Source organism: Citrus clementina, unplaced genomic scaffold (assembly GCF_000493195.1).
Source record: "Citrus clementina cultivar Clemenules unplaced genomic scaffold, Citrus_clementina_v1.0 scaffold_3, whole genome shotgun sequence".
NCBI classification, from domain to species: Eukaryota; Viridiplantae; Streptophyta; class Magnoliopsida; order Sapindales; family Rutaceae; genus Citrus; species Citrus x clementina.
In genome coordinates, this window is record NW_006262339.1 from 27,205,799 (window position 1) to 27,232,324 (window position 26,526).

The following is a 26,526-nucleotide window of genomic DNA, read 5'->3' on the forward strand; positions in this document are numbered from 1 at the left end:
TGAAGATTCATTGAGGATTTCTATGTTTCTGATGTGGTATTTTCTTTGATCTAGTATGCCTGGTTTGACTGCATATGTGTTTATATGAGCTTTCCCCTCTAGAAAGAGAGTATGTCTATGTATCTGCAGCATCTGAGCTGTTGGCCAGCTGTTGGCAATTGCGAAGTTGGTTGGTTGCCATGTTGTTGGAGTGCCGGAAGCAAAGAAAAGGTGAGTTTGCACCCTTAACCCTTAAGCTCTAAATAAAAACATAACACCTTGTGAAAGAATTGTGCATGTCACATTATTTGTGTTCTAACTAATCATGGATATTTGATCATTAGTCTAACTGAAACTGACTTATTACCACCTAGTTGATTGGTCTTTGAGAAATGTTAGTTGATAAATGCTTGAAATCATATTTTGTTTTATTAGATGATTATATTAACCTGCTTCTTTTTCTTTGTGCTGTTTCTCATTTGATTACATTTTCAACATTAGGTCGATCTGTTGAAGAACAAGTTTGGGTTTGATGACGCTTTTAACTATAAGGAAGAACCAGACTTAGATGCAGCTCTTAAGAGGTTAGCATGAATGAATGCTTTAACCATTTTTCTCACTTCATTATTACAATGCGCTGATTGAAGTAATCTGTGTTGGTCCTGAAAATGTAATGTATAGCTCTCTGTTTTCATAAAACAGGACAAACAGAGATCACTGATCTCATTCGTTACATTGATTTTTTATACCATTGCCATACGTAGTATAAACTAGGAATTCAGTTGCTTGATTGATATTCATTTCACAGGGAAATTTTCACTTGCAGCTAACAGAATCATATTTGTGATGCATGTTTATTTGGGAAATGAAAAGATTCGCCGCATTATTTTATTCCAAGTTTGCTGAAATCATATTTGTTTTCCCAGGTGCTTTCCTGAAGGTATCGACATCTATTTCGAAAATGTTGGGGGTAAGATGCTTGATGCAGTGCTACTCAACATGAGAATTCGTGGCCGCATCGCTGTATGCGGAATGATCTCACAGTACAACCTTGAGAAGCCTGAAGGTGTACACAACTTGATGCAAGTGGTTGGAAAACGAATTCGCATGGAAGGATTTCTTGCCGGTGATTTCTACCACCAATATCCGAAATTCTTGGAACTGGTTATGCCGGCAATCAAAGAAGGAAAGTTAGTATATGTCGAGGACATAGCTGAAGGCCTCGAGAAAGCTCCATCAGCCCTAGTTGGGATATTCACAGGTCAAAATGTTGGAAAACAACTGGTTGTAGTTGCTCGGGAATAATATGATTACTATATGCTTTAAAAGTGGACTGTGCCGTGCACTTTAAAAGCTTAGTGAAGATGCCTTTGTCTTATTTTTGATTCATGTTATGTTTGTTTGATCAAGTTGTACTCAGCTATAAATCAAAGATTCAGAACATGTGTATGGTAGTGGTTTCTAAATAAATGAACGCTTTGAAATGTTACTGTTTTCACAGGAGAATGCAGTTTAGTTCAACAATATCCCAACAAGACCCTCAGAGTAGTCACTTGTAAAGTTAGTTACTATGTTTTTTTTTTCATTCCAATTTATTGCTTATTTCATAGAAAGTTTACATTGAAGTCTCATGTTTCTTTGAAAGGTAAGCAAGTGTGAATGTTTCTATCTAGAGCAGGAAAAAGCATTTCCGTGCAGCTTACTTGATGAATGAAGTTTTCATCTCTGACCTTGATGTTTCCCAGAGCATTCATTTTAGCTGATCTATTTCATTTTGTTTTCGAAGGAAAATATATAAGTAAGACTTAATCAACTTCCTGCCTGGTTGCATACCTAATGAATTTTGATGACTTAAGAGTTTGCAGAAGCTACTGTACCATATGTTGTTAGAGGCTGTAAAAAGGAGGCAGATCAATACACATTTAAATTTGCACATTTAAATTTCAATGACAATTTGCTGGAAGTAAATTTCCTATGACCCTACATGTGACTAATTGATGAGAACTTGACAATGACAAAAGAAAGTGTATGAGTTTTGCAGGCTGGCATGCCAATATTGACTGTATGGCACCATCCGCAAGTGAGTATCATTATTGTTTAATCAACATGGTGGAGTTTCAATATTCCATACATCAAACCAATTGCAGTTTTGATATCAAATTCAATTTTATTGTTGGTGACGATTCTGATTCCTTTCATTCTGACAAAACAGAACCATGGCTGCTGTTGGAGAGATCTTACTCAACGCCTTCCTTCCGGTGTTGTTTGACAGGTTGGCTTCTCGTAATTTGCTCAGCTTTGTGCGTCAACTCCAAGTCCGGGTTGATTCGGAGCTCAAGAAGTGGGAGAAAAAGCTGAAGATGATTCAGGCTGTGCTCTGCGATGCAGAGGAGAAGCAACTGACTGATGAGGCTGTGAAGATGTGGCTGGACGAACTCCAAGACTTGGCTTATGACGCTGAGGACATTCTTGATGAGTTTGCTACTCAAGCTTTGGAAAGCAAGTTGATGGCGCAAAATCAGGATAGCTCTGGCCAGGTTCTCAGTTTCATCCCGGCTAGTTTGAAACCGAAAGCTATTATGTTCAATTATAGCATGGGGTCCAAGATTAAAGATATCACTAGTCGGCTGGAGCAACTCTGCCAAGAAAGAATTGAACTTGGACTGCAACGGCTTACTGGAGGGGCGTCGTCAACCGCTGCTGCTGCACACCAGAGGCCACCCAGTTCGAGTGTCCCAACAGAACATGAAGTATTTGGAAGAGAAGAAGATAAGGCCAAAATTCTTGATATGGTCAATACCTCAAGTGATCACGCCAACTTTGTTGTAATACCTATTGTTGGAATGGGCGGGATAGGAAAAACAACTCTTGCTCGGGAGGTCTACAATGACAAGGCAGTTGCAGATTCCAAGTTTGACGTAAAAGCATGGGTTTGTGTCTCCAACAACTTTGATGTTTTCAACATCTTAAAGGCACTTCTTGAGTCAATCACCTCCGCAGCTAGTGATCTCAATACTTTAAATGAAGTGCAGGTTCAACTGAAAAAAGCAGTGGACGGAAAAAGATTCTTGCTGGTCTTAGATGATGTTCGGAACGAGGACTACAGCTTGTGGGTAGACTTAAAAGCTCCATTCTTGGCTGCTGCACCAAACAGTAAGATGATCATCACCACACGGCATTCGGATGTTGCATCAACAATGGGACCTATTGAACATTATAATCTGAAGAGTCTGTTAGATGATGATTGCTGGTCCATTTTCATAAAGCATGCACTTGAAGGTAGAGATCTTAGCGCACATCAAATTTCAGAATCATTCCGCAAGAAAGTTGTTGGCAAGTGTAGGGGCTTGCCTCTGGCAGCAAAAACGCTCGGGGGCCTTCTGCGCACAACAAGGCATGCTGCGTGGGACGATATATTGGATAGCAAAATATGGGATTTACATCAACAAAGCAGCATTCTCCCTGTGTTAAGATTGAGTTACCATCATCTTCCGTCTCATTTGAAAAGATGTTTTGCTTTTTGTGCCATCTTTCCAAAAGATTATGAATTCACTGAGAAGGGGCTGATTTTCTTATGGATGGCTGGAGGTATTATTCGACAGTCAAGAAACAGTGAGCAGATGGAAGATTTGGGCAGCAAGTGCTTTCATGATCTAGTGTCAAGGTCTATTTTTCAACAAACCAGCTCTGGTAGTTCTAAATTTGTAATGCACGACCTTATCCATGATTTTGCTGAATTGGTTTCTAGAGAGACCATTTTAAGGTTAGAGGAATCCACCAACTTGTCGTCAAGGAGATTTGAAAGAGTTCGCCATTCTTCCTATGGCCGTGGTTGGCTTGATGGTAAAAATAAGTTTGAGGTTTTCTATGAAATTGAACTTCTGCGAACATTCTTGCCATTCTGCATAAGAGGTGGCCCTAATACTAGTTATGTAACTAGTTTACTTATATATGATTTGTTGCCGAAGTTTAAAAAGTTGAGGATGCTATCTTTAGAAGGATACCAGATTGGTGAGTTACCAATTCCATTTGAAGATTTGAGACCTTTAAGGTTCCTCAACCTTGCCGACACTGACATAAGAAGTTTACCCGAGTCAACATGCAAATTGCTGAACTTGGAAATTTTGATATTACGAAATTGTTCCCGTTTGATAAAGCTTCCGCCCAAAATGAGGAATTTGATCAATTTACGCCATCTCGATATAAAAGGTGCAAAGCTGCTGAAGGAGATGCCATTGGGAATGAAAGCGTTGAGGAGTCTTCAAACATTGTCCAATTTTATTGTAGGCAAGGGTGAATCTGCATCTGGTTTGGAAGATTTAAAAAGTTTAAACTTTCTTTGTGATGAACTCTGCATTGCTGGATTAGAGAATGTGAATAGTCGACAGAATGCAAGAGAAGCCGCATTATGCGAGAAGCACAATCTTGAAGCATTGACTCTAGAATGGGGGCCTCAATCTAACAGTCCTCGGGATGTAGTACTAGAGGAGAATGTACTTGACACTCTACAGCCTCATAAACGTATAAAAGAGCTGGCAATCAGGCACTATGGTGGTGCAAGATTTCCACTTTGGATCGGACATCCTTTGTTCTCCGAGATGAAGGTCCTTAAATTGGAGAACTGTGACAAGTGTGTATGTTGAAAGTCAGAGATTATAGCCTAATTTTGTGCACATGTATTTATTTTTTCCTTGTATAGCATATATTTATTTCCTTTCCTTGTATAGCTTATTTTTCCTAGTTTCCTATAGCTTCCTTATATAGCAGGCTAGTATATAATGTAAAGATTGCAACTTCTATGAATAAGAAAAATATCTTCCCACTATTTTTCTCATGGTATCAGAGCCCAAGTTAGGGTTTCTAGGCAGTTTTTTGTTTTTCAACAAATTTTCAGCCACCAATACCTTTAGGGTTTTATCTTGTGCTGTGAGTTTAAAAATTCTGATTTAAAATGTCAGATGTGAGCGAATCCAACTCTGGCATCAACGTTAAACATGTTCAAGCCAATAATTCTGTTGACAATCCGTCATTACAGATTACAACTCACAAATTGAATGGCCAAAATTTTCTGCAGTGGTCACAGTCTGTGAAGTTGTATGTGAAGGGAAAAGGTAAAATGGGCTATCTTGATGGGTCAATAGACATACCAGAGGCTGACGACCCTTCGTATAAAATCTGGGATGAACAGAATTCTATGGTAATGTCATGGCTTATTAATTCAATGGATCCTCACATTAGTCAGGCGTTTCTTTTCTTACCATCAACACGAGATTTATGGGATGCAGTCACAGAGACATATTCTGATCTTGGAAATACTGCACAGTTGTACGAACTTAAGTGTCGTATTCATGAAACCAAACAAGGAAGTGACATTGTGACTACATATTACAATATCATGAATAGCTTATGGCAAGAATTGGATTTGTATTATGATGGAGAATGAAAGTGTAGAGATGACAGTAAAAGATTTAAGAAGTTACAGGAGAAGGAGAGGGTGTTTGAATTTTTGGCTAGTTTGAATCCAAATTTGGATGAAGTTAGGGGACGAGTACCAAGCAAAGAACCTCTTCGCGCAATTAGGGAAGTCTATGCATATGTGAGAAGGGAAGAAAGTAGAAAAAGGGTAATGATGAATAGCACTAATACTGATAATTCTGCCTTGATTACTTGTGCTACTGATTCAGCCTTGGTAAGTGAACAAAAGAATATGAGCAAGAAGAAAGATGACAAGGATAAACTTTGGTGTGATCATTGCCATAAGCCGAGACATACCAAAGAGTTTTGTTGGAAGCTCCATGGAAGGCCACAAAACTCAGGGAAGGGTACCAAGTCTTCTGGACAAAATTCAAAGGGCTTTCAAGTTGCAACTGATAATGGCAATGCAAACTCAGGGAGTCAAGGATCAAATCTGTTCACTAAGGAACAGCTTGAGCAACTTGTCAGGTTCATGAGTCAAACACCTTCTGCTAATCTAGCCCAAATAGGTAATTTTCTAAATGCTTTCAGCATCTCTTCAAATACTTCTTGCCCTTGGATCATTGATTCAGGAGCAACCGATCATATGACTGGTTTGTCCAACTTATTCTCTACTTACAAACCACTTTCTGGTAAACAAAAGGTGAAAATTGCTGATGGGTCTCTTTCTTCAGTTGCAGGAAAAGGTTCAATTTCAGTTTCTAAAACAATGATCTTAAAATCAGTGTTACACGTCCCTAATCTGTCTTGTAATCTTTTGTCTATCAGTAAACTTACAAAAGACCTTAACTGTATGGCTAATTTTTCTCCTTCCAATTGTGAATTTCAGGACCTGTGTACGGGGAAGAAGATTGGCAGTGCTAAGGAGGTGGATGGACTTTATTATTTCGAAGAGGAGCCTGAAGCTTTGAGTAATCTATCCTTAGTTGACAAAATTGTTTCTCAAGGGCCTAGTGAGAATGAAATTAGTTTGATGCATCTCAGATTAGGACATCCAAATTTTTCATATTTGAAGTTGTTATTCCCGACATTGTTTAAGAATAAAAGTGACATTAATTTTAAATGTGAAGTGTGTGAATTGTCCAAGCATCATCGTACTCATTTTCCTGCCCAAACTTACAAAGTTTCACAACCCTTCTCTCTTATACATAGTGATGTATGGGGTCCTCTCCGTTTTCCCAATAATTTTGGAGCTAAGTGGTTTGTCACTTTTATTGATGATCACACTCGAGTTTGTTGGGTGTATTTATTAAAAGAAAAATCTGAAGTTTCTAAAACTTTTCAAATCTTCCATAAAGTGGTTCAAACACAATTTCAAGCAAAAATTCAAGTGTTTCGAATTGACAATGGCAAAGAATTTTTTTCTTCTATGTTGGGAAATTATTTGACTGAGAATGGAATTATTCATCAATCCTCTTGTGTTGATACTCCTCAACAAAATGGAGTTGCTGAAAGAAAAAACAGACATTTACTTGAAGTTGCTCGATTTTTGATGTTTACTATGGGGGTACCAAATTATTTGTGGGGTGAAGCAGTTTTAACTGCCTGTTATCTCATAAATAGATTGCCTACTAGTACTTTGAAGTTTAAAACTCCAATCGAACTTCTTCAGCAACTTTATCGCATGTCTCGGTCCTTTAGTTCTCTTCCTCCTAAGGTTTTTGGGTGTGTTGCTTTTGTTCATGATAAGAATCATAACAAAAGTAAGCTTGATCCTAGGTCTCTTAAGTGTGTGTTTGTGGGTTATTCTCCTACACAAAAAGGGTACAAGTGTTTTCATCCTCCAACTAGGAAATATTTTGTAACCATGGATGTGACTTTTTTTGAAATTAACCCTTATTTCTCCAAAACCTCTCTTCAGGGGGAGGATATCACAAATTCAACTCCACCTTTGATAGTTTGCTTTCCACAAAATCTGCCACCTTCCAATAACAATCAGCAAAAAGAACAACACTGTTCTTCCCCACAAAAACAGCCTGACCCAAGTGATGACCAGCAAGTGTTTTCACAAATTCAACCATCCACCGCACAAAATCAAGAGGATACTCAAAAGCTAAAGGTATATTCTCGACGACATAAAACAATTTGTACATCTCTTGACTGCCAAAATTATGAACCGAATATAGAGTTATTGGAAGACACAGGTACTGTTCAATCTGAGTCTAAATTACATTTAAACTCTATTCCATCACTCGATTTAGATTTAGATTTGCCTATTGCTCATAGAAAAGGTGTTAGAACTTGTACTAAACATCTTATTTCTAAGTTTGTCTCTTATCATAGATTGTCACCATCATTTAAAGCTTTTGCTACTAATCTGTCATCTGTAACTATTCCTAGAACAGTACATGATGCTCTTGCAAATCCAAAGTGGAGAGAAGCGATTCATGAAGAACTGAGAGCATTATATAAAAATAAAACTTGGGGTCTTGCAGACTTGCCTTCTGGAAAGAAAACTGTGGGTTGTAAATGGGTATTTACGGTTAAGCATAAGGCTGATGGATCAATTGAGAGATTCAAGGCTAGGCTGGTGGCTAAGGGATATACTCAAACATATGGAATTGATTACCAAGAGACATTTGCCCCCGTTGCAAAAATAAACTCTATTCGGGTCCTATTGTCACTTGCTGCAAATTTAGAATGGCCATTACAACAGTTAGATGTGAAGAATGCATTTCTCCATGGAGATTTAGAAGAGGAGGTGTATATGGATCCACCACCAGGGTTTGAGAATATGTTTGAAACAGGAAAAATTTGCAAGCTGGAAAAGTCCTTATACGGGCTCAAGCAATCACCAAGAGCCTGGTTTGACAGATTTACAAGATTTATTCTCAAATGTGGATATCGACAAAGCCATAGTGATCATACCATGTTTCTTAAGCATGGTAAAGAAGATAAGCTCGCTGTCCTTATTGTGTATGTGGATGATATCATCTTGACTGGAAATGACATAGATGAAATTGAGAGACTCAAGATGTTGTTAACCAAAGAGTTTGAAACTAAAGACCTAGGTTCTCTGAAATACTTCCTCGGAATTGAAGTGGCTAGGTCTCGGAAAGGGATATTTTTGTCACAAAGGAAATACATTTTGGATCTCTTAGAAGAAACTGGGATGTTGGGATGCAAACCTAGCGATGTTCCTATAGAATCCAACCATAGACTTGGGGCAACTACTAAAAGCAGTTTGGTTAATAAGGAACAGTACCAAAGATTAGTTGGAAAGCTAATCTATTTGTGTCATACTCGTCCAGACATTACATTTGCAGTAGGCGTTGTGAGTCAATTTATGCATTCTCCTAATGTAGAGCACAACACATGGAAGTTGTGTTTAGGATACTGAAATATTTGAAGACATCTCCAGGAAAAGGCATTTTATTCTCTAAGAATAATCACCTAAGGGTTGAGGCATATACAGATGCAGATTGGGCTGGATCATTGGTTGATAGAAAGTCAACATCAGGTTATTGTACATTTGTTGGGGGAAATCTAGTTACTTGGAGAAGCAAGAAACAACCAATGGTTGCAAGATCAAGTGCTGAAGCTGAGTTTAGAGCAATGGCATTGGGAATTTGCTAGCTTATGTGACTGAGAACGTTTCTAATGGAGTTGAGGTGTGGAAAGCTGAATCAATGAGACTGTATTGTGATAATAAAGCTGCCATTAGCATTGCTCATAATCCAATCCAACATGATAGGACAAAACATATCGAGATTGATAGGCACTTTATAAAAGAGAAGCTGGAGAGAGGCCTAATATGCATTCCATATGTTACTACTCAAAAGCAAGTAGCTGATATTCTCACCAAGGGATTATCAAAACAAGTTTTTCAATCACTGAATTCCAAGATGGGAATGATAGATATCTTCGAGCCAGCTTGAGGGGGAGTGTTGAAAGTCAGAGATTATAGCCTAATTTTGTGCATATATATTTATTTTTTCCTTGTATAGCATATATTTATTTCCTTTCCTTGTATAGCTTATTTTTCCTAGTTTCCTATAACTTCCTTATATAGCCTAGTCAGACTAGTATATAATGTAAAGATTGCAACTTTTATGAATAAGAAAAATATCTTCCCACTATTTTTCTCAGTGTATCTCTGCCATCGCTTGGCCTGTTGAATTCACTTAAGCACTTTGCTGTTAAAGGGCTGAAGAAACTAAAAAGCATAGAGTCTGCGGTCTTTCCATCATTGGAGATTCTAAGTTTTGAGAATTTGCCAGAATGGGAGCATTGGGACACCAATATCAAAGGAAATGTGCACGTTGAAATATTTCCATTCATCACAAGACACAAGCTACCTTCATCTCTAAAAAGTATAGTAATTAAGAATTGTGAGAAATTGCAACGTCCGTTCGATGATGAAGAGGATCGGGAATTGCACAAATCTCACATCATCTCCAGAGGTGGGCCTTCCATCCTCGCTTTTTGGAATTACAAATTTACAGTTTTCAGAAGCTTAAAAAAGTGTGCAAAAGAGATCGAGGAAAAGAGTCAGAGGTGATAGATGGAAAATTCATATACGACCCAGAGTCAGAGGTGTTGATTCTCTTATTAAGGTCAGCTGATTTCTATTATCCACTCTGACAATCTCTGTGTTGTTTTTTTTCCAAAATTTTGCAGTTCCATATAATTTAAAATGCCACTCACTTGTTTGTTAAGGTAATTAGTCCAAAGTTCTTTTATTCACTTCAATCAAAATCTTAGATTGCAGATATTTGTCAATTATTTCACTCCAATTATTTCATTTTTTATTTTAAACTAGAATTGGAGTATAACATTTTGGACCGCAAATACTCTGATACATGAAATTAACTGTCTTTGATCGTTGGATTTTGAAATTGATGATGGTGAGATGTGTACTTATTCCTTCTTCGGACAACCTTGCCTTCTTTCTTCGGTAGCATATCTACTGAACATTTCTCTGTTTAGTTAAGGATGGAAGCTTGGAGTGGAGTATTTGGTAACATTTCTGCCGTAGATGAAACCTTGAAGAAATGCCTGCAGTTCCTGAGACCAAAATACACGTCTGAAAGGTTCAGTGTAATTTTTTTTTTTTTTCAATTTATGGTTCCGATCTCAGACGAGTATTTGGTTTAGATTACAAAACACTTATGATTAATTTCATTTTCTTTTTTATTTCAGGGAGAAGAAGTTGTCAGTTTCAATCCAGAACTGGAATATGGCAATTTGGTGCAAGCACACATACCTGGTCACTGGGTCAGTGAATCTGAACTTTACACAGTTTTTGCAACTCAGTGATTTTGGAACGCATATTGGTGCAAGGAAATCAAAAGAAATTTATGCATAATCAAATTCTGATATTTGCTATATATTATACATTCTAAAATTTCTCCAGTTTGTTCTCATATTACCATCATCTTTTGCCTTCACCAAAAAATAAAAAATAAAATAAAAAAAATAAAAATTGAGTGGCTTTCCAGTAGATATTTAATCGGAGGTATGACTGGATTTTTTTCACTTCTGTAAATCTTGCATTTTAAACTGGCAAATTTAACTTTAATTTTAATACGACTTTGTTGGTGCCTTGTGTTCCAGAAGCTAGAACGATGTGTAGTTTTCAGATAATGGGGCTTGTAAATTCTCTTGTAAGAATCCAATAATTTGCTTTTGCACGTTCATTTTATTTGTGGATCCTTGCATCGGAATTTGATCAATCCAAAAGGAATTGCTTTTAGACAGAAGAAGAATAGCAGTACCTAGCCTATGACATAGTGTATGGACCTTCAAACCTGAAACTATTAGTTTGAGGTAAAAAATCCATGACCCTCACATGTTAACTTCTTCTAGTTACTTTCATGAAAAACACATTTAAGAAATTTGCAATTTTTTGTTAGTTATGTATCCGATGCTGTTTTCCGTTTTAGCATTTGTAGAATCTACTATGTTACATGTGGTGCCTTTTGCATTTAACTTCCTTTATTTGTTTTGCTTGTGACTTAAGAACACCAATATTTGCCAGAGTTTTAGAGAAGCGTATCAAGATGCCTAAAATCTTGACAAATTTCAAGATCCTTCATTCTTCACAATGGTAGACCTGTGAGTAAAATTATGCCCGCAATTATTGTGAAGTGTTTGCAATTTTGATGCAGCGAAATGGTTTGCGGATGGAAAGGTTTAAAACTGTTAAGAATTACCCTGCAGGCTTGTTGGATGTTGTATACTCCAAAAGCCACCAACACCAAGAACTGCAACAGCAAGACTAGGTTTGCGTTAATTCAATCAGCTGTAATAATGATGCAAATGACACTAGCAAGCTGGACTTAGAGACCAGTCAGGTCAATCATCCATTTCATCAACAGTTAATGTCATGATGGTGGCTATTAGAGGAAACAAAGGATGTGTCGGAATCAATAGAACAGTGAGAAGCATGAGAGGAGCTTTGATTATAAGTAGGCTCAATGAACAAGTGTTGGTAAGTGGTAATTAAAGAAATTTGTGAGCTTAGTAGAGTTTCAATATTTTCTGTTCGGGATTTAGTTCATAAGTAGATACTCTGATTAAGAAGCCTGATTACAGTAGGTTTTTTTTTTTTTTTTTTTTTCTGGATTTGCTGTTATTTTGCCTTTCGATTATTTTTTCAACATTAGGTTGATCTCTTGAAGACTACGAGGAAGATCCAGACTTGGATGCAGGCGTGCAGCTTTTAACAGGTGAGAACAAATGAATGCTTTAACCATGTTTCTCACTTATCACAATGCACGGATTGAAGGCGTCTGAGTTGATCCTGAAAATGTGATGGAAATACGTCTCTGTTTTCATAAAACAGAACAAGTAGAGTTCTCTGATCATGCCTGAGAATTCGTTGCATTGAAATTTCTACCATTGCCAAACATAGAATAAACTGGGGATACATTAGCTTTAGACTCAATTTTGAGGAGGAAGTTTGTACTTGCAGCCTATAAAATCATGTCCCTGACTCCCTGTTGTATGTTTCCTTGGGAAATGAAAGATTCTGCGTGTTCTTTTATTTCAAGTCTGTTGAAATCACATCTGTTTTCTCAGATGCTTTCCAGAAGGTAACAACGTCAATTTCAAAAATGTTGGGGTAAGATGCATCATGCAGTGCTGCTCAACATGAGAATTCCAGGCCGCATTACCCGTATGTGGAATGATCTCACACTACAACCTTGAGAACGTTGCAAGGAGTACACAACTAGATGCAAGTAGTTTTAAAATGAATTCGCATGGAATTATTTCTTGCTGCTGATTACCATCACGTCTATCCGAAAATTCTTGGAATTTGTCACCAGCATTGAAGGATTGTATACGTGAAGACATAGCTGATGGCCTTGGAAAGCTCCATCAGCACTTATATCGGAAACAGCTGGTTGTAGTTGCTCCTGAGTGATATGATTAATAGATACTGTAAAAATGAACTGTGCCACTCATATCGAAAACCAGCTGTTAAGATGTGTTGGTAATGTGTTTGATGCTTGTTTGATTTATGTTGTATTCGGCTACAAATCAAAGATCAGAACATGGGTGTGTTACTGGTTTCCAAATCAAAAAATGCCTCGTGATGTTAGTGTTCACTGTTTTCACAGGAGACCAGGTTCCTTGTTAATGAATCAAGAAGAAGACAAGTGAATCCATGTCTGAGTTCAAATGTGTCTCTTCTATTTCTTTTACTGACACATTTATTTTGATTTCTTCATTGTGATTGAATTTGGTTTTTTTCCGTTCCAAATTAGCTAAAGCCTCCTAGAGTCATCAAGTTCTGTTAAGCTTTGGCTAGATGACTAAAGAGTAAAGATAGAAGAAATCAAAACAAATGAGTCAGGCCCCAACTGGCCCATTGGCCCATCTCTCTTCCAGCCCAAATCACTCTCATTTGCTATTTTGCCTCCTTCATCTCACTGCCCTCATAACTCGACGTTCTCACGGTGGCTGCCATCTTTCAGCTCACGCATCTTTCAAATTTCAAACCTAACAGCATTCTGTTGCTCTGTCGTGGGTACTTCAATTTCTGTCACCTTCGGTAAGCTTATCTCCGCCCCTCTGTGGTTCTCTGTCTTTACAATGTTGTTTCTTATTCAATTTACAGAATTGAATTCACTGTCCAGTGTATGGGCTAGATTTTTATTCAAAATAATATTAAACCCACCTCAGATTTTATCCCGTGGTATGTAAAGTTCAGGTAAAGTTTCCACCTTTACGACCGTCCGATGTTTAAAGTTTTAATTTTGTTCCGGGGTTTTATCAGTTTATTTTGAAATTATATCCATTGTTATTATGAAAATGGAACTATTTTCATTTGTTTATTTCTCTATGGATGAGAAAACCGGTCTTTAATCTTTATAATCTTTATTTGATTATTAGATTTCTCTTTTGTTATTCAGATGAGTTCAGTTTTCTAATTCTGTGCAATTGTTTTGTTGCATTTTTCAATTTTATCTTTTTCCAATGTGACGTTTATGTTTGTATTTTTTTAAAAGTGGACATCAATTTTGATTTTTTGTTGCTTTGTTGTGATTGAGTAGCCAATTTTAAGTCCATATTAAACTTTCTCAATTATTAGTTGAATTATTTGGATTTGAAATTTTAAGTTCTTAAAACCGCCATTTTAACTTGTTTGTTAATGACTCTGTTGAACTTCAACATTGGTTTTCAAGAACAAAATTGATGGAACTATAAACCTTCGTTTCTCACATGCGGGCAACAGGTTATGTTAGACAGAGTGAAATCGACAGAAGAAACCAAAACCTTGGAAACAGAGACACAAAGAGAGATCAGCAGAAATGGCTTGGTGCAGAGTACGCTCAGCTTCATCGACACTCTTCATTATGCTTCTCCGCCCTTCCATTCTCAACAATAACACTACTTAACGCTATCAGTCCTGTGGTACTCTTGTTTCTATACTTGTGGAATCTCTCTTTTAATCCTCAAAGTTTGAATTATATTATATTGCCTCTGTATTTCTGCAGAAACTGAATCAGTTGGTGATGACATTAATTCTCAAGTCGGAAGTTGCATGCGACTTGCTTGTATGCATGTTGGGACCATCATCAACAACATTGAGGTAAACTCGGCCTAGATTTTGAAAAAGAATCCACTTCAAGGTACTGCTTAGTTTCTGGAAATGAGAAACTGATTGACACTAGACGTCAACCCACCATTGATACAGTGTCTAACCCCAGCCATGAAGCTAAGATGCTTAGGAAGGCTGGTCAGAGCCGTTGGTTGGGCCGAAGACCTGTGATTAGAGGAGTACCCATGAATCCAGTTGATCATCCTCGTGGTCGAGGTGAGGGACGAGGCAAAAGTAGCGGTAACCATGGAAGGTGTTCACTTACACGTTGGGGCAAGCCTTGTAAGTGGTGTAAAACTGCACCTCGTTAGAAGAAAAGGAAATTTAGCTGTCTGATAATATTGTCCTTCTGTGCTATTTAGCCTTTTTAATATTGTCACATTGTTTGTTATATCTTTGATGTTAGTTTTGGACCAGCTTTTAACTGATCCATAATGAAACTGAAGTTTAATTTTCGATTGAACTTTTACTGGTTTTACACTTCTGTCATTTCAATTTAGCATTGATTTAAGATGCTGAATTCTGTGATTGGAGTCTGTAGATTGGAAAGAGAGATATTATGGGATAGAATATAGATTTTGTGTTTTGGTTTCTCATGTTTAGAGATATTCTGTTCTTTTTCATTTATTCAATTTGGTTAGTGGTGATCTCTTAAAGAGTCAATGCATGTGTGTTTATATACTTTTCTTTTGGCCTTGATTCTATTTCTTGGGGAGTTTATACAGATTCCTCTTTTATGCTTCACATGCCACATGAAAGATGAAAGCCTTTTGTGTGATTAGAATTGACTTGCATCATAGTAACTTTGAACCACTGTGACATTTTTATAATAGCAGTCTGCGATCTCCTTGAAGGATTCAAAGCATTTTTTCTGTTAGTCTTGGCTTGCATTAAAACCCTTTATACGGATTGGTTGGTCTCCTTTAAAGCAATTCCTGTTTTAAGTAATCAAAATCTTGATTCGGAAGTGTGTTTTAGCACTACTAAGGTTCTTTTAAATACTAAATTGATTGTGAGTCTTCTGTATCATCTGATTGAAATACATGAAAGCGACTACAAAAATACACTTGGGGTTGTTTATAAAGTCTTCAACAGCATTTTTTTTTCCCCTTCTTCCTCATGGTTGATTTTTTAGTTGTTCTTTAACAAAACACTTAAAAGGTTCTCTTTATATGTTTCTGAAAATAATTTTAACATAACCATTTTTCAGAAGCACTTTAGATACCTGTGGCATTTAGAAAATTTTGTTCCAGCGTTCACATAATATACATAGAAATTTGAATTTATTTAATTATGAGCATGTGCTAGTGGCTATTAGCATCCGCTTGTATATACGAATGTATTATACAATACAATATTAGCTTGACTGTAGTATAGAGGAGAATAGGGTTGGAATTGGTCTGAATTCTGATCTTTGAATAAATATAATAGCTGATCAAGCTGCTCATGTGGCTCCATTGTCGGCAGCTTACACAAGGTCTTTTAGCTTTTTAAAAAGTTTTGTGATATTTCATAGTTCACATGGATTGCTACAGTTTATAGAATACCCAATTAGGGCATTTTTAATTACTATGCATAGGAGTCTTCTTTCTTGTGCGCGCGTGCACGTATATTTCCCACTTCCGTTCACTCCAAAAGTAAAAATTGCGGGCAATTTTTATCTTCAGTAAAATTGGAGTAGATGTTGTTCTTATTGGCGCAAATTTGCGAACCATGTTTGTGGGACCCTTAAACTTGGGACTTTGTTATGATTATATGCATTCAGGCTTTCGGTAGACCCTTGGATAGTATGATCAATGTATTAGAATTTAGAATTCGTATTTATAAGGGTCAGTTTGGTAATGTTATAATTTTTAAAATAATTATTGTTAGTTATATTATATAAATAATCAGTTGTGAATAGAATCAGTTAAATAGTTGATAAATTTTGTTTTTAAGGTGTTGCGAGTTTTAAAAACAATTGTATGTATTTAGTAAATCTCGCTTTTAATGTATTATAAGAATGCAAAAGACTTAAATAGATAGAAATCTATAAAATTTATTTACATGTGCATTTATACAATAACATTTTATGCATGTATATAATAATTAATAACTGAAATAAATATTTTTATTTTATTAATTATATATTTTTCTTGTTATCTCAATATAATTGGTAATAATAATATCTTTAATGGTGCATTTATTAATTAGTAATCGAAATGGGCTGGAATCAGAATGAGAAATGAAAATTATAATAAATTGTTTACTTTATCTGTAGGAATCAAAATCACAATGAGCTATATTATCATTAATATGTTTATTTTGTCTTGGAATCGAAACAGATTGTTACAAATTACTAAACTGATTTTATTATTATCATTATTATTATTAAACGAGGTAAAAGGGAATTTTTAATTTTCATGTAGAAATGCCGATTCACTTCTCATTCTCATTCTCATTTTCCGTTACCATTCCGCCTCCTCATAGGATTACCATTTCACATTCTCAAAAATTTACAGTTGACTCACATTTCATTTTGATTTCTCCTTATTTTGGAAGTGAATAAGTTAAAGAATCATATTCCCTTATTCTTGTTTTTCATTCACATTCCTCCTCCTTATTTTGGAAGTAAATAATTTAAAGAATCATATTCCCTTATTCTTGTTCTCGTTTTCATTCTCAATTAGTAAGTACACTATAAATGCAATGATTTTGTTTCCTAATTAAACAAGGATAATTTTTAAATTTTTATAATATATATGTTAAGGTATATGTAGAATTGTATTGAATATGAAACTGACTCCCAAAATCATATTTTAAAAAAACTTTTTTTTTTATTTTTTTAAATTTATTGTAGGAAGGGGTGATTTTATCAAAGTAATTTTTTAAAAAAATTTCGGACCCATTTGGGATTGCTTTTGGAAGGCTCAAAAAGGATTTTGAATAGCTAAAATTTAAGTTTGGTGTTTTATAATTTTTTTTTAAAAAAAAATTACTCCTAATAAAATTATCTTATCCACGTTAGATTTTAAAAAGAAAGGAAAAAAGTAATTTTTTAAAATCTGATTTTAAGAATCATTTTTATACTTAATACAATTTCATATATATCTTGATATATATCATAAAAATTCAAAATTATCTTTATTAGTTAGAAAATAAAATCAATAACTTTAAAAAGATTATTATTATTTCCAATTATATTGAGCTAACAAAAAGAAATAAAATTACTAATATAAAATTTATTTTAACTATTAATTATTATATTTACCAATAAAAAACATTTTATATACACAATTTATAAATATTTAAATAAAATTTATTCTTGTCTATTTCAACCATTTATATTATTACAGCAATTTAACAACTGGTTGTCATTGCTCGGGAATTATATAATTACCATATGTTGTAAAAATGCATTGAGCCATGCCATGTGTTTGATACAGGTTATGCTTGTTCGATTAAATTGTACTCACCTATAAATCAATGATTCAGTACATGTGCATGTTAGTGGTCTTCAGAATCCAGAATAATAAATGCCTTGAAATGCTTGAGTTCAATGATTTCGCAGAAGACCAGGTTCCTTGTTAATGAGTCAGCATGACTGAATCCTTCACTAAGCCAAATTTGTTTCCACTTTTAGTTTAGAAATTGTCATTAATTAAGAAAAAGTTTGATAAAATGCTTTGGAAGGCACTATTCGTTGGACGTTTGCCCAGAATTTATGAAATCATTGGTGTTTCATCCTATTCGTAACACTCTTCTTTATCTTCTATTCTAACGAAGAAATCTTTTATTAGAAAAGTGACAAGATTGCACCTTTCATTTGAATGTTAAGGAGGTGTAAAATTTTCTCGTTAAAATCCCATCATGAAAAAAACTCACGGGCAAAAACCTACTGAAAATTAAAGAAAGAAGAGTAAATCATGATAAATACTCTCTCTTTTACAATGCAAGCGGATGCTTCAATGAGTAGATCATGCGCCAAACTTGTATATCGTTGTTGGTAGTGCTTTGTTCAATCAATATGCTAGATTTTCACTTTCCTTTTTTTTTTTCTTCTTTTTTTTCCTTGTGGATGCGAAAATGATTTGGGTTAAACTATACTTAATGCCGGTTTGGTACGACTTCTCTACTAATTAAAAGAGTTTTTTTCTTAAATGTTCAAAAAAAAATTTATTATAAATTGTAATTTGAGTGGATTTCTTGGGATTAAACAAGTTATATTTTTGTCTCTATATAGAAGTTCAAGTTACAGATTTTGGAAATAGAGATGTAGAGGTTTTTTTTTTTTTTTTTTTTTTTTAGAGAACTAAATTGTGGAGACTATCTTTATTTGGTTATACAATTTTTTTTTTTAATTTCATAACATAATTTTAAAAGACTTATTTAATAAGTTTGATATATTTTTGTAAAAATTATCATTCACGTCCAAACTACTGAAGATTTTTTTGTTAAACGCTCTACTTAAAAGCTATATTAATTATAAACTTTCTCAAAAAAAATCAATTCAAAGAGTTATAGCAAACAAAGTGCTAGTTAACTTCAGTCGATAATAATCTTCTAATCCCTCCTACAAATGACTTTCGACAAGAGTGGTGCTACTCCCATCTCTTCAAAGCCCATTTGACACCCCGTTTTCTTTATTTAAAATTTTATACATTTGAAAATTATATTTTCTTTTACTTGACACTCTTCAAATTCTAAAACTAAGCTTCAAAGAACCTTCGTCATTAAATCTCATTGCCTTCCTTTATTCTTGTTACTTGAGAAGAAGAATGAGAGTCTGGAAGAATGAAAGAAAATTCAGCGAGATAGAAATCTAGTAATTTCATACCATGATTCAGAATTTTTTTTTTCTCAAAAGAATCTACTATTCTTCTATATTTTATATAAAAAAAAGAGGAAAAGAGGAAACTGAGAGACTCTTTGTTTAATGCTTGAAAGTTAGAAACAAAAGGTCCGGAAGCTGCCTGGCAATGAGAGTGATGCATCAGCACTAATTTCTATCTCGATAGCTACCAATTACCACCCCTAGAAAGGCTGTTGATCAACAAGCCATATCTACTGGTTTCCTTTCTTTAAAAGTTCTAATGGTCCCCTTAAAAATCTCTATATAGCTCAGTCTTCTCATGATATATCTGATTTTCGCTGAGAATTATAGCAAGCACTTCAGATATCATAATACTTTGTGACTGACTACTGTGCATGCTTAATTATAAGATTATTCCTTGTGGCCAATTAAAATGACCCCCTTTAGAGCCTCTGTATTTGAAAAAGCAAGACAATGAGCTTAATTATTGTCAAGGTCTCCGGTAGGATACTCCTAAATCCACATACCCACCCACCAGAACTCCAATCTTGAAACTTATAGATCAAACCATAACTTAATGTGCCTGACAACCAGGGATATGTCAGGCCTTTAAAGCACGGGAAATTTACAGTAATAACCAAAAAAATTTCCCTTTTTTTCATCTTAACCCCCTAAAAATATTTCTATCAACATTAGCCATAAAACAACATTTGAGACCAAAATACCCCTCCCTCATCTCTTCCCCAACACTCCCTTTCACTCATCTCTCCCAAACCGATCCAACTCCCATCATCGGCGGCGACATCATCCCTCGTCGGCGGCGGCTCCATCTCTCACCGGCATCCGATCTACAACCTTCAACAAAACCTAGGTTAGTCATTTTTCTTATTTTCATTAATTTAAAATGAGATTTTAGAATAATAATAGTTATAGCTTGAGATTAATAGTGGTGGTGATGATGTTTGTGGTGGTTGGTGGTGTTTGGGAGTATTGTTTTCGATTTTGGAGTGATTGTGCTTAATTTTGCGGGTGGGGAGGGAGGAGGGCAGGGCGCGCGCGCGCGCCCATCGCTGGGCAGCAGCGCGCGCCCATGCGCGGCACGCTGTTGCACCAAATCTGGTGTGACAGCAGGCGCTGTCGCACCAGATCTGGTGCGACGGGCGCGTGTCGCACCAGAGCTGGTGCGACAGGCTTGCCCGTCGCACCAAAAATTAGATTTTTTTTTGTAACGAGTTAATTTTTTTTTTTTTATAAATGTAATGTAATAATTTTATAAATATTACAGATACATGGCGAAATCAGAATCACCGGATATTGAAGTAGGCAAGATGTATTTTCGTTATGCTGATCACTTTCCTGGTCGAATTTCGAGCATGTGTATGTTATCTTCGGTCGTTAAAGCCATCGAGGAAAAATTAACAAACCGGCAGTTGCGTATGTTCAAAAAGGATATATTTGGGCATTTCTTGGAGTGTCGAAGTTTTCCATTTAGTGGGGTAATTTTGCACAATCTTTTACTGCGGCAAGTGGCCCATGAAGAAGATAGCCGTGAGGATTAGTTATGGTTTCAAATTGGTAACCATTTGATTCGCTTGTCAATTGTCGAATGGTGCTTGGTTACTGGACTTTCATTTGGTGTTGATACCAATCAAAAAAATGATGAAATGGAGCAGAGGCTACGGAATACGTATTTTGGTGGTGTGCATCGTAAGATTAATGTGAAGCAATTCGATGCAGTATTTAAGGAGTTGAAATTCGAGGAAATTGACGATATGGACGCATTAAAGATTGCGTTGTTTTATTTTGCGGACAGAGTACTAAATGCAAGAAAAAATCACTGTCAAATTAATTTCGATTGGCTTGACCAAGTTGATGATATACAGTACTTCCGAAAGCGTCCATGGGGTCTATTGTCGTGGGAAATGATTTACGAGAGTCTTGACAATGCACTGTTCGAGAAAGACGAGAAATTTAAGAAGACTCGGTTGAAAAATCCAGATCATAATATTGAAAAATACAATCTTTACGGCTTTACGTGTGGGGTTCAGGTGCTATTTTTTTTGTTTATTAATAAGTTTTATAGTATTAAATATTTGATAGTTGTTTTATTTGATTTTTCACTTTGGTTGTTGTAGGCTTGGATTTACGAAGCAATCGGAGGGTTGCCATCGACATGGGTCGTCAAAACGAAGAATAAGATTCCCCGCATTCTGCAATGGAAGCCCATGGCGTCTTCGAGAATCAACTTTGCGGAGGTTTATTCGTTCTTCAACGACGAATCTCGTCTTGTAAGTAATATGTATTACCTATTTTTTTAACTTTACTAAATTTAAGTTATGTATACTTACTTAAAATTTTAAATTGAATTTATGGAAGGGGGACGTTTTACAAACTCTTGAGCCAAATTCAAAGGAGAGTAGCAGAAATTATTGGCTCTCTGTGAAGGATTACTTGCCAAGCATTCCAGACTGGGTTCATAAGGTCGGTATACTCTGGGCACTAAAAATTTGTTAATCGAAATTTTTGACTTTTCATTTACTAATTTTAAATGATACTTTATACAGCACCAACCCTCAATCAACGCGATGCCGTCGGTTACAAGGCAATCAGACGAGCATGACGATCATGACGACATACCAAACCCAATACCAGAGCAGCGTCATGACACTTTTGAGGATGAGGTGGCTGTTGATGACCACCAGCAGCAAACAGACAACTCTGATGACGCACGGGATTCTGAGGTTAGAAATAATATACGATATTTTTTTTTATAAATTATTATTTTTTTATTGTTATTCTAAAGTTTTATTTTTTTCTTTTGTAATAGTCGAGGACAAAGCAGTTTAATGATTACGTACGACGACGGCTGGATAAGATTGATCGTAACGTGTATGAAATAAAGTCAGAATTAAAAGATTTTAAAGAAACTGTTGTTGGCTTCATCGACACATTTTCTAAACGTCCAAATAAGGATTCTCCCACTGCACGCTCGTATGCGGTAAGCTAATTTAAATTTAATAATAATGTGGCTGTTGATGACCACCAGCAGCAAACAGACAACTCTGATGACGCACGGGATTCTGAGGTTAGAAACGTTGGAGTGTATACTGACGTGGGCAATGAAAATTTGTCTACGCCCACGTCATTGTATAGTTTCTACGGGGATGTAAGTGGGGAGAGCGTGCAGGTGTTCACAGAGGTGCCTCCGGGCGTTAGTAAGTTCGGCCGCGCGTACATACCGTCGTATGTTTATAACAGTCCTTATATGATTCCTCCGGTCAGGCGAGGACAGAACGTCCGGCCTTTACCTCGACCCCAAATCATGGAGCATGCGATTGACATGAGTACGAGTGTGGATGTAAATCCACTGAGAGGATTGGAGGACTCTAGTCTGTTTGCTGAGTTTGATCGATGGTTCACTGGTGATAGCAGAGTCCGCCGGAGAGTCCAGCACCCGCGGTCATTCTTTCAAATAATTTTGGGGACAACTTCGATGGGATGGCTAGGCGATGAGGTATTTATAATTTCCTCGTGGTGTATACTGTTGTGAATTTGTGTTTAAATTTTTTTTTAAAAACTCGTAATATTTCTGTTTCTCTACAGCATATTCACGAGTATCTCCGCTTGATTAGCGAGAAACAACGGCAGTATCCAAATGCCTTACTCCAACGTGTCACACATACTGACACATTTTTTTGGGTAACGTGCCGACAAAACTTATAAATTTTATTAAATTATAAAAATTTAAGTTTTATTAATTTATGCATTTCTTGGTTATCTATGTATTAGGTGTTCTTGAATCAGTTATGGAATAACGGGAATTGTGCAGTCGATTCAATGGTATTCGACGACCGCTTGAATAGTTATCTTTGTGGGCGACAGCACACAATGTCTAAATCAATGACGGATGTCGATATGGTATGTATTTTATTACATTTCACATGCTATATAATGAAAATATTCAAGTAGGTGCTATTTCTTTGTTGTATTTTAATTTTCATACATAACGAACATGTTTTTCAATTGTTATATGCAGTTACTCATCCCTGTTAACTTGGACGGCGCGCATTGGGTACTAGCACGAGTTGACTTTCGGAAAAATAAAGTCTGGATTTATGACTCATTACTCTCAAATCGCGACGACAAAAGGTACAAGTTGAAATTCAAGCCACTTGAAGTTATATTCCCTCGATGGTTGGAATATGTTGGCTTCTACAATATCCGACCGGAGTTGCGGAGTGAAGACCCGTGGAAAGTTATCGCAGTTAAGAGCGCGCCACAACAAGAGCCCGGAATTGGCGATTGCGGTGTTTTTGTATTGATGGTTACGATGTATTTAATGTTCAGGCTTAGATTGGAGTTTAACGCTAGTCATGTCGAGTACTTTAGAAAGAAGATTGCGGTTGATATATTTAATGACGATATTATATTGTAAACCTATGTAGTAATTTAAATGTTGAAATTTGATTTTTTTTTTACTTCGCGCACTTAAGTTTATATAATTTTAATGCCTCACATTTTAAACTTTAAATAAAGTTTTATGAAATATAAGTGTACAATACACAAAAAACAATAACAGTTTTAACCAACGAAACACAAAAACAATAATAGTTTTAACAAACTCATAACACACAAAATACAACTAACTTCGAGTCGACGCAATGGGATTCTTACATCTCTTACGATTATGGCCTAGTTCATGACACCGACCGCATCTTACAGTCCGCCGGTCAACGTCCTCGCCAGCCGAGGGTATTCTGAGCTCTTTACGACGGCCAGGTGGTGGTGCCTCAACTGGTGGGTATACTTGCATCTCCTGAATTTCATCTGGAACTTCCCAATCAGCCACATCACCAACTGGCTCTACTGGTTGTGCATAAGCCATCGCCAACGATTCTGTAGTGTAAAAGTCCGAGCAAAGGTTAATAAAATCCACCCGGTGTGTTAAACACGCCGCAATTGCATGAGCACACACAAGCTGATCAAGCTGGAACACTCTGCAGGAGCAAGTTCTCTTTTGCAAGTCAACCAAACCTTCCTTAAGCCCACCGCCTACCACTTGAAATCGATGCGGAGACACCGGCCGAACTATCATTCTTTCAGCTATAGTTCTCCTCTCAGTGACTATTTCATCCGCCCATGTTGTTAGCCGAGTAGTCATTGATTCAGCCACAATTTTTCTATCATAAAACCATTGCTGCATTGTTTTTCTAAAGTGATCAACAAGATGAGTAACAGGAAATTTTCGAGGTTCCCGCATGAAAGAATTAACACTCTCCGCGATGTTGGTGGTAAGTATGCTGTACCTCCTACCTTCAAACTGAGACCTTGCCCAATTACACGTACCGACATTATTTTCTAGGTAATCAGCCGCACCCGAGTGGATCATCCACAACCCTTCAAGTTGTCTCTTAAATTCCTCGTGGCCATATGCTTTTGCTGCATTAATAAAGGCAGGCTCAAATTGATCCCAAAGAGCTTTGGACATTCTAAACTGAGACTTAATGTTACCTTTGACGTGGTAAAAACAAACGCCATGACTTGCATTGTGAAATACTTTAAGAACGGCTCTCCTTATGGCAGTGCATCGATCAGAGATAATTACCAACTCAGGTCTATCGCCAATCACTCCGTGTAACTTCATCATAAACCATTCCCAAGCATCATTGTTTTCTGAATCCATGATCCCAATCGCTAACGGATACAATTGATTGTTACCATCAAGACATGTTGCCACGAACATGCTTCCACGATATAGTCCCTTCAGATGAGTACCATCTACAGCAATGACAGGCCGAATGTACTGCATAAAACCCTTGATGGAAGATCCGAGTGCTACAAAATAGTACAAGAAATTACCATCTCCATCCTGCTCGAGGTGAGTGACTGTACCCTCATTAGCTGTAGTTAGTACGTGAGAGTATTTAGGGAGCAAGTTGTATGACTCTGCAGGGTTGCCTCGAACTATTTCAAGACCAACTTCTCTTGCCCGATATGCCTGCTGGTATGTTAACTGAACACCGTATTCCTGTTGCATATCTGCTCTTATGTCATTCGGAGTATAAATCCTCTTGTCTTGAATATATTTTTCTGCGATAATATGACCGACAACCCGGCTCCTTACTTGATGACGTCCATCAACCAATACCTCATTATGACAAGTGTGTACATTGTCAATTCTCTTCACCACCCAAGGAACATTTTGCTCGTTCGAACATCTAGTTGCTCGAATACGCCATTTACATGATTCTGAACAACAGTGAGCCTCGAAACGTGTCGTAGTAGACCGTGCAATCTTGAAATCAAACTTATCTCTAAAGGCAACCTTGCGTAGTTGTAATATAAACTCATTCTTCTCAGCAAATAGCTTACCCACACTGATATCATCTGAATCACAACTGCTAACAAAACTTGGAGCAACCATGTTCGAAGGCAAAGTTGGAGTAAGACTTGTAAGGGGGTTCGCCTTCTCGATCGAACCATAGAAGGACTAGGTCTATTGCCTCTGTTATTCACAGGAGTATTGTCTTCACACTCATCGTCGTGCTGAAACGACGGAACATTCGAAGGACCGGCTCCTCCATCATCACCATCATTATTGAAATGAGTGCCCCTCGTATTATTAGAAGGTTCTGCACAAGCATTATCCCCCTCTGTCTCATGATGAAAATCATCATTGTCCCGAAAATCATTGTTGTGATACGGAGAATACCGTTGCTCCAACGACATCGTTATTGGAAATACCGTTGCTCCAACATCCTCTAACGTAACGCCGTTATCATCAATGTTGTCATAATTGTCGTGGATTGGAGAGTAATATTGCTGCAACGATATTGTCCTTGGCAACACCTCTTCATTATTATCGGGGCCAGACATATTTGCTCTAAACGAAGTTTCTGTATCGACATGTGGCTCAATACCTTCGCTCGGAACTCGAGGTGATGTGGTCACGAATATAGGAATGCATCCAAAATTGGCTACGTCGGATGCCATATGCAACACAACCCTCACCATTTCATCATTAAATATATCCATGGGCAGTGCACATATACGATATAATGTGTTACTAGACCTCAAAGTTGTCTTCATTGTAATACTATATTCATTAGGGTTTATTTGTAACACCTCGTATACTCTTGCCAATAACTGATCAAACAGACAATTTTTTCCAACCAAAAAAGCTCGATTTTTACCATTCACATACTCCATACGGCCATCCTCTAATGTCTCC

The 26,526-nt window shown here is 36.6% G+C and overlaps 2 protein-coding genes and 2 pseudogenes across 2 annotated transcripts; 3 read left to right on the forward strand and 1 right to left on the reverse strand.

Moving 5' to 3' along the window:
* LOC18046669 overlaps positions 1-1,482 on the forward strand; it is a 3,210-nt pseudogene extending 1,728 nt beyond the window's left edge.
* Positions 1,483-1,755: 273 nt separating this feature from the next.
* Positions 1,756-26,526, forward strand: part of LOC18046670 — a 36,808-nt pseudogene continuing 12,037 nt past the window's right edge.
* LOC18046671 lies at positions 10,257-10,762 on the forward strand. The gene is made up of 3 exons (XM_024187266.1): positions 10,257-10,301; positions 10,384-10,487; positions 10,597-10,762. Exons 1-3 carry the CDS (start codon positions 10,257-10,259, stop codon positions 10,760-10,762), a joined length of 315 nt encoding a protein of 104 aa, XP_024043034.1.
* Positions 23,938-26,309, reverse strand: LOC112099797. Its single transcript, XM_024187267.1, has 3 exons — positions 25,799-26,309; positions 24,602-25,682; positions 23,938-24,475 (listed from the first exon to the last, which is right to left on the reverse strand). The coding sequence occupies exons 1-3, from the start codon at positions 26,307-26,309 to the stop codon at positions 23,938-23,940; spliced, it is 2,130 nt and encodes a 709-aa protein (XP_024043035.1).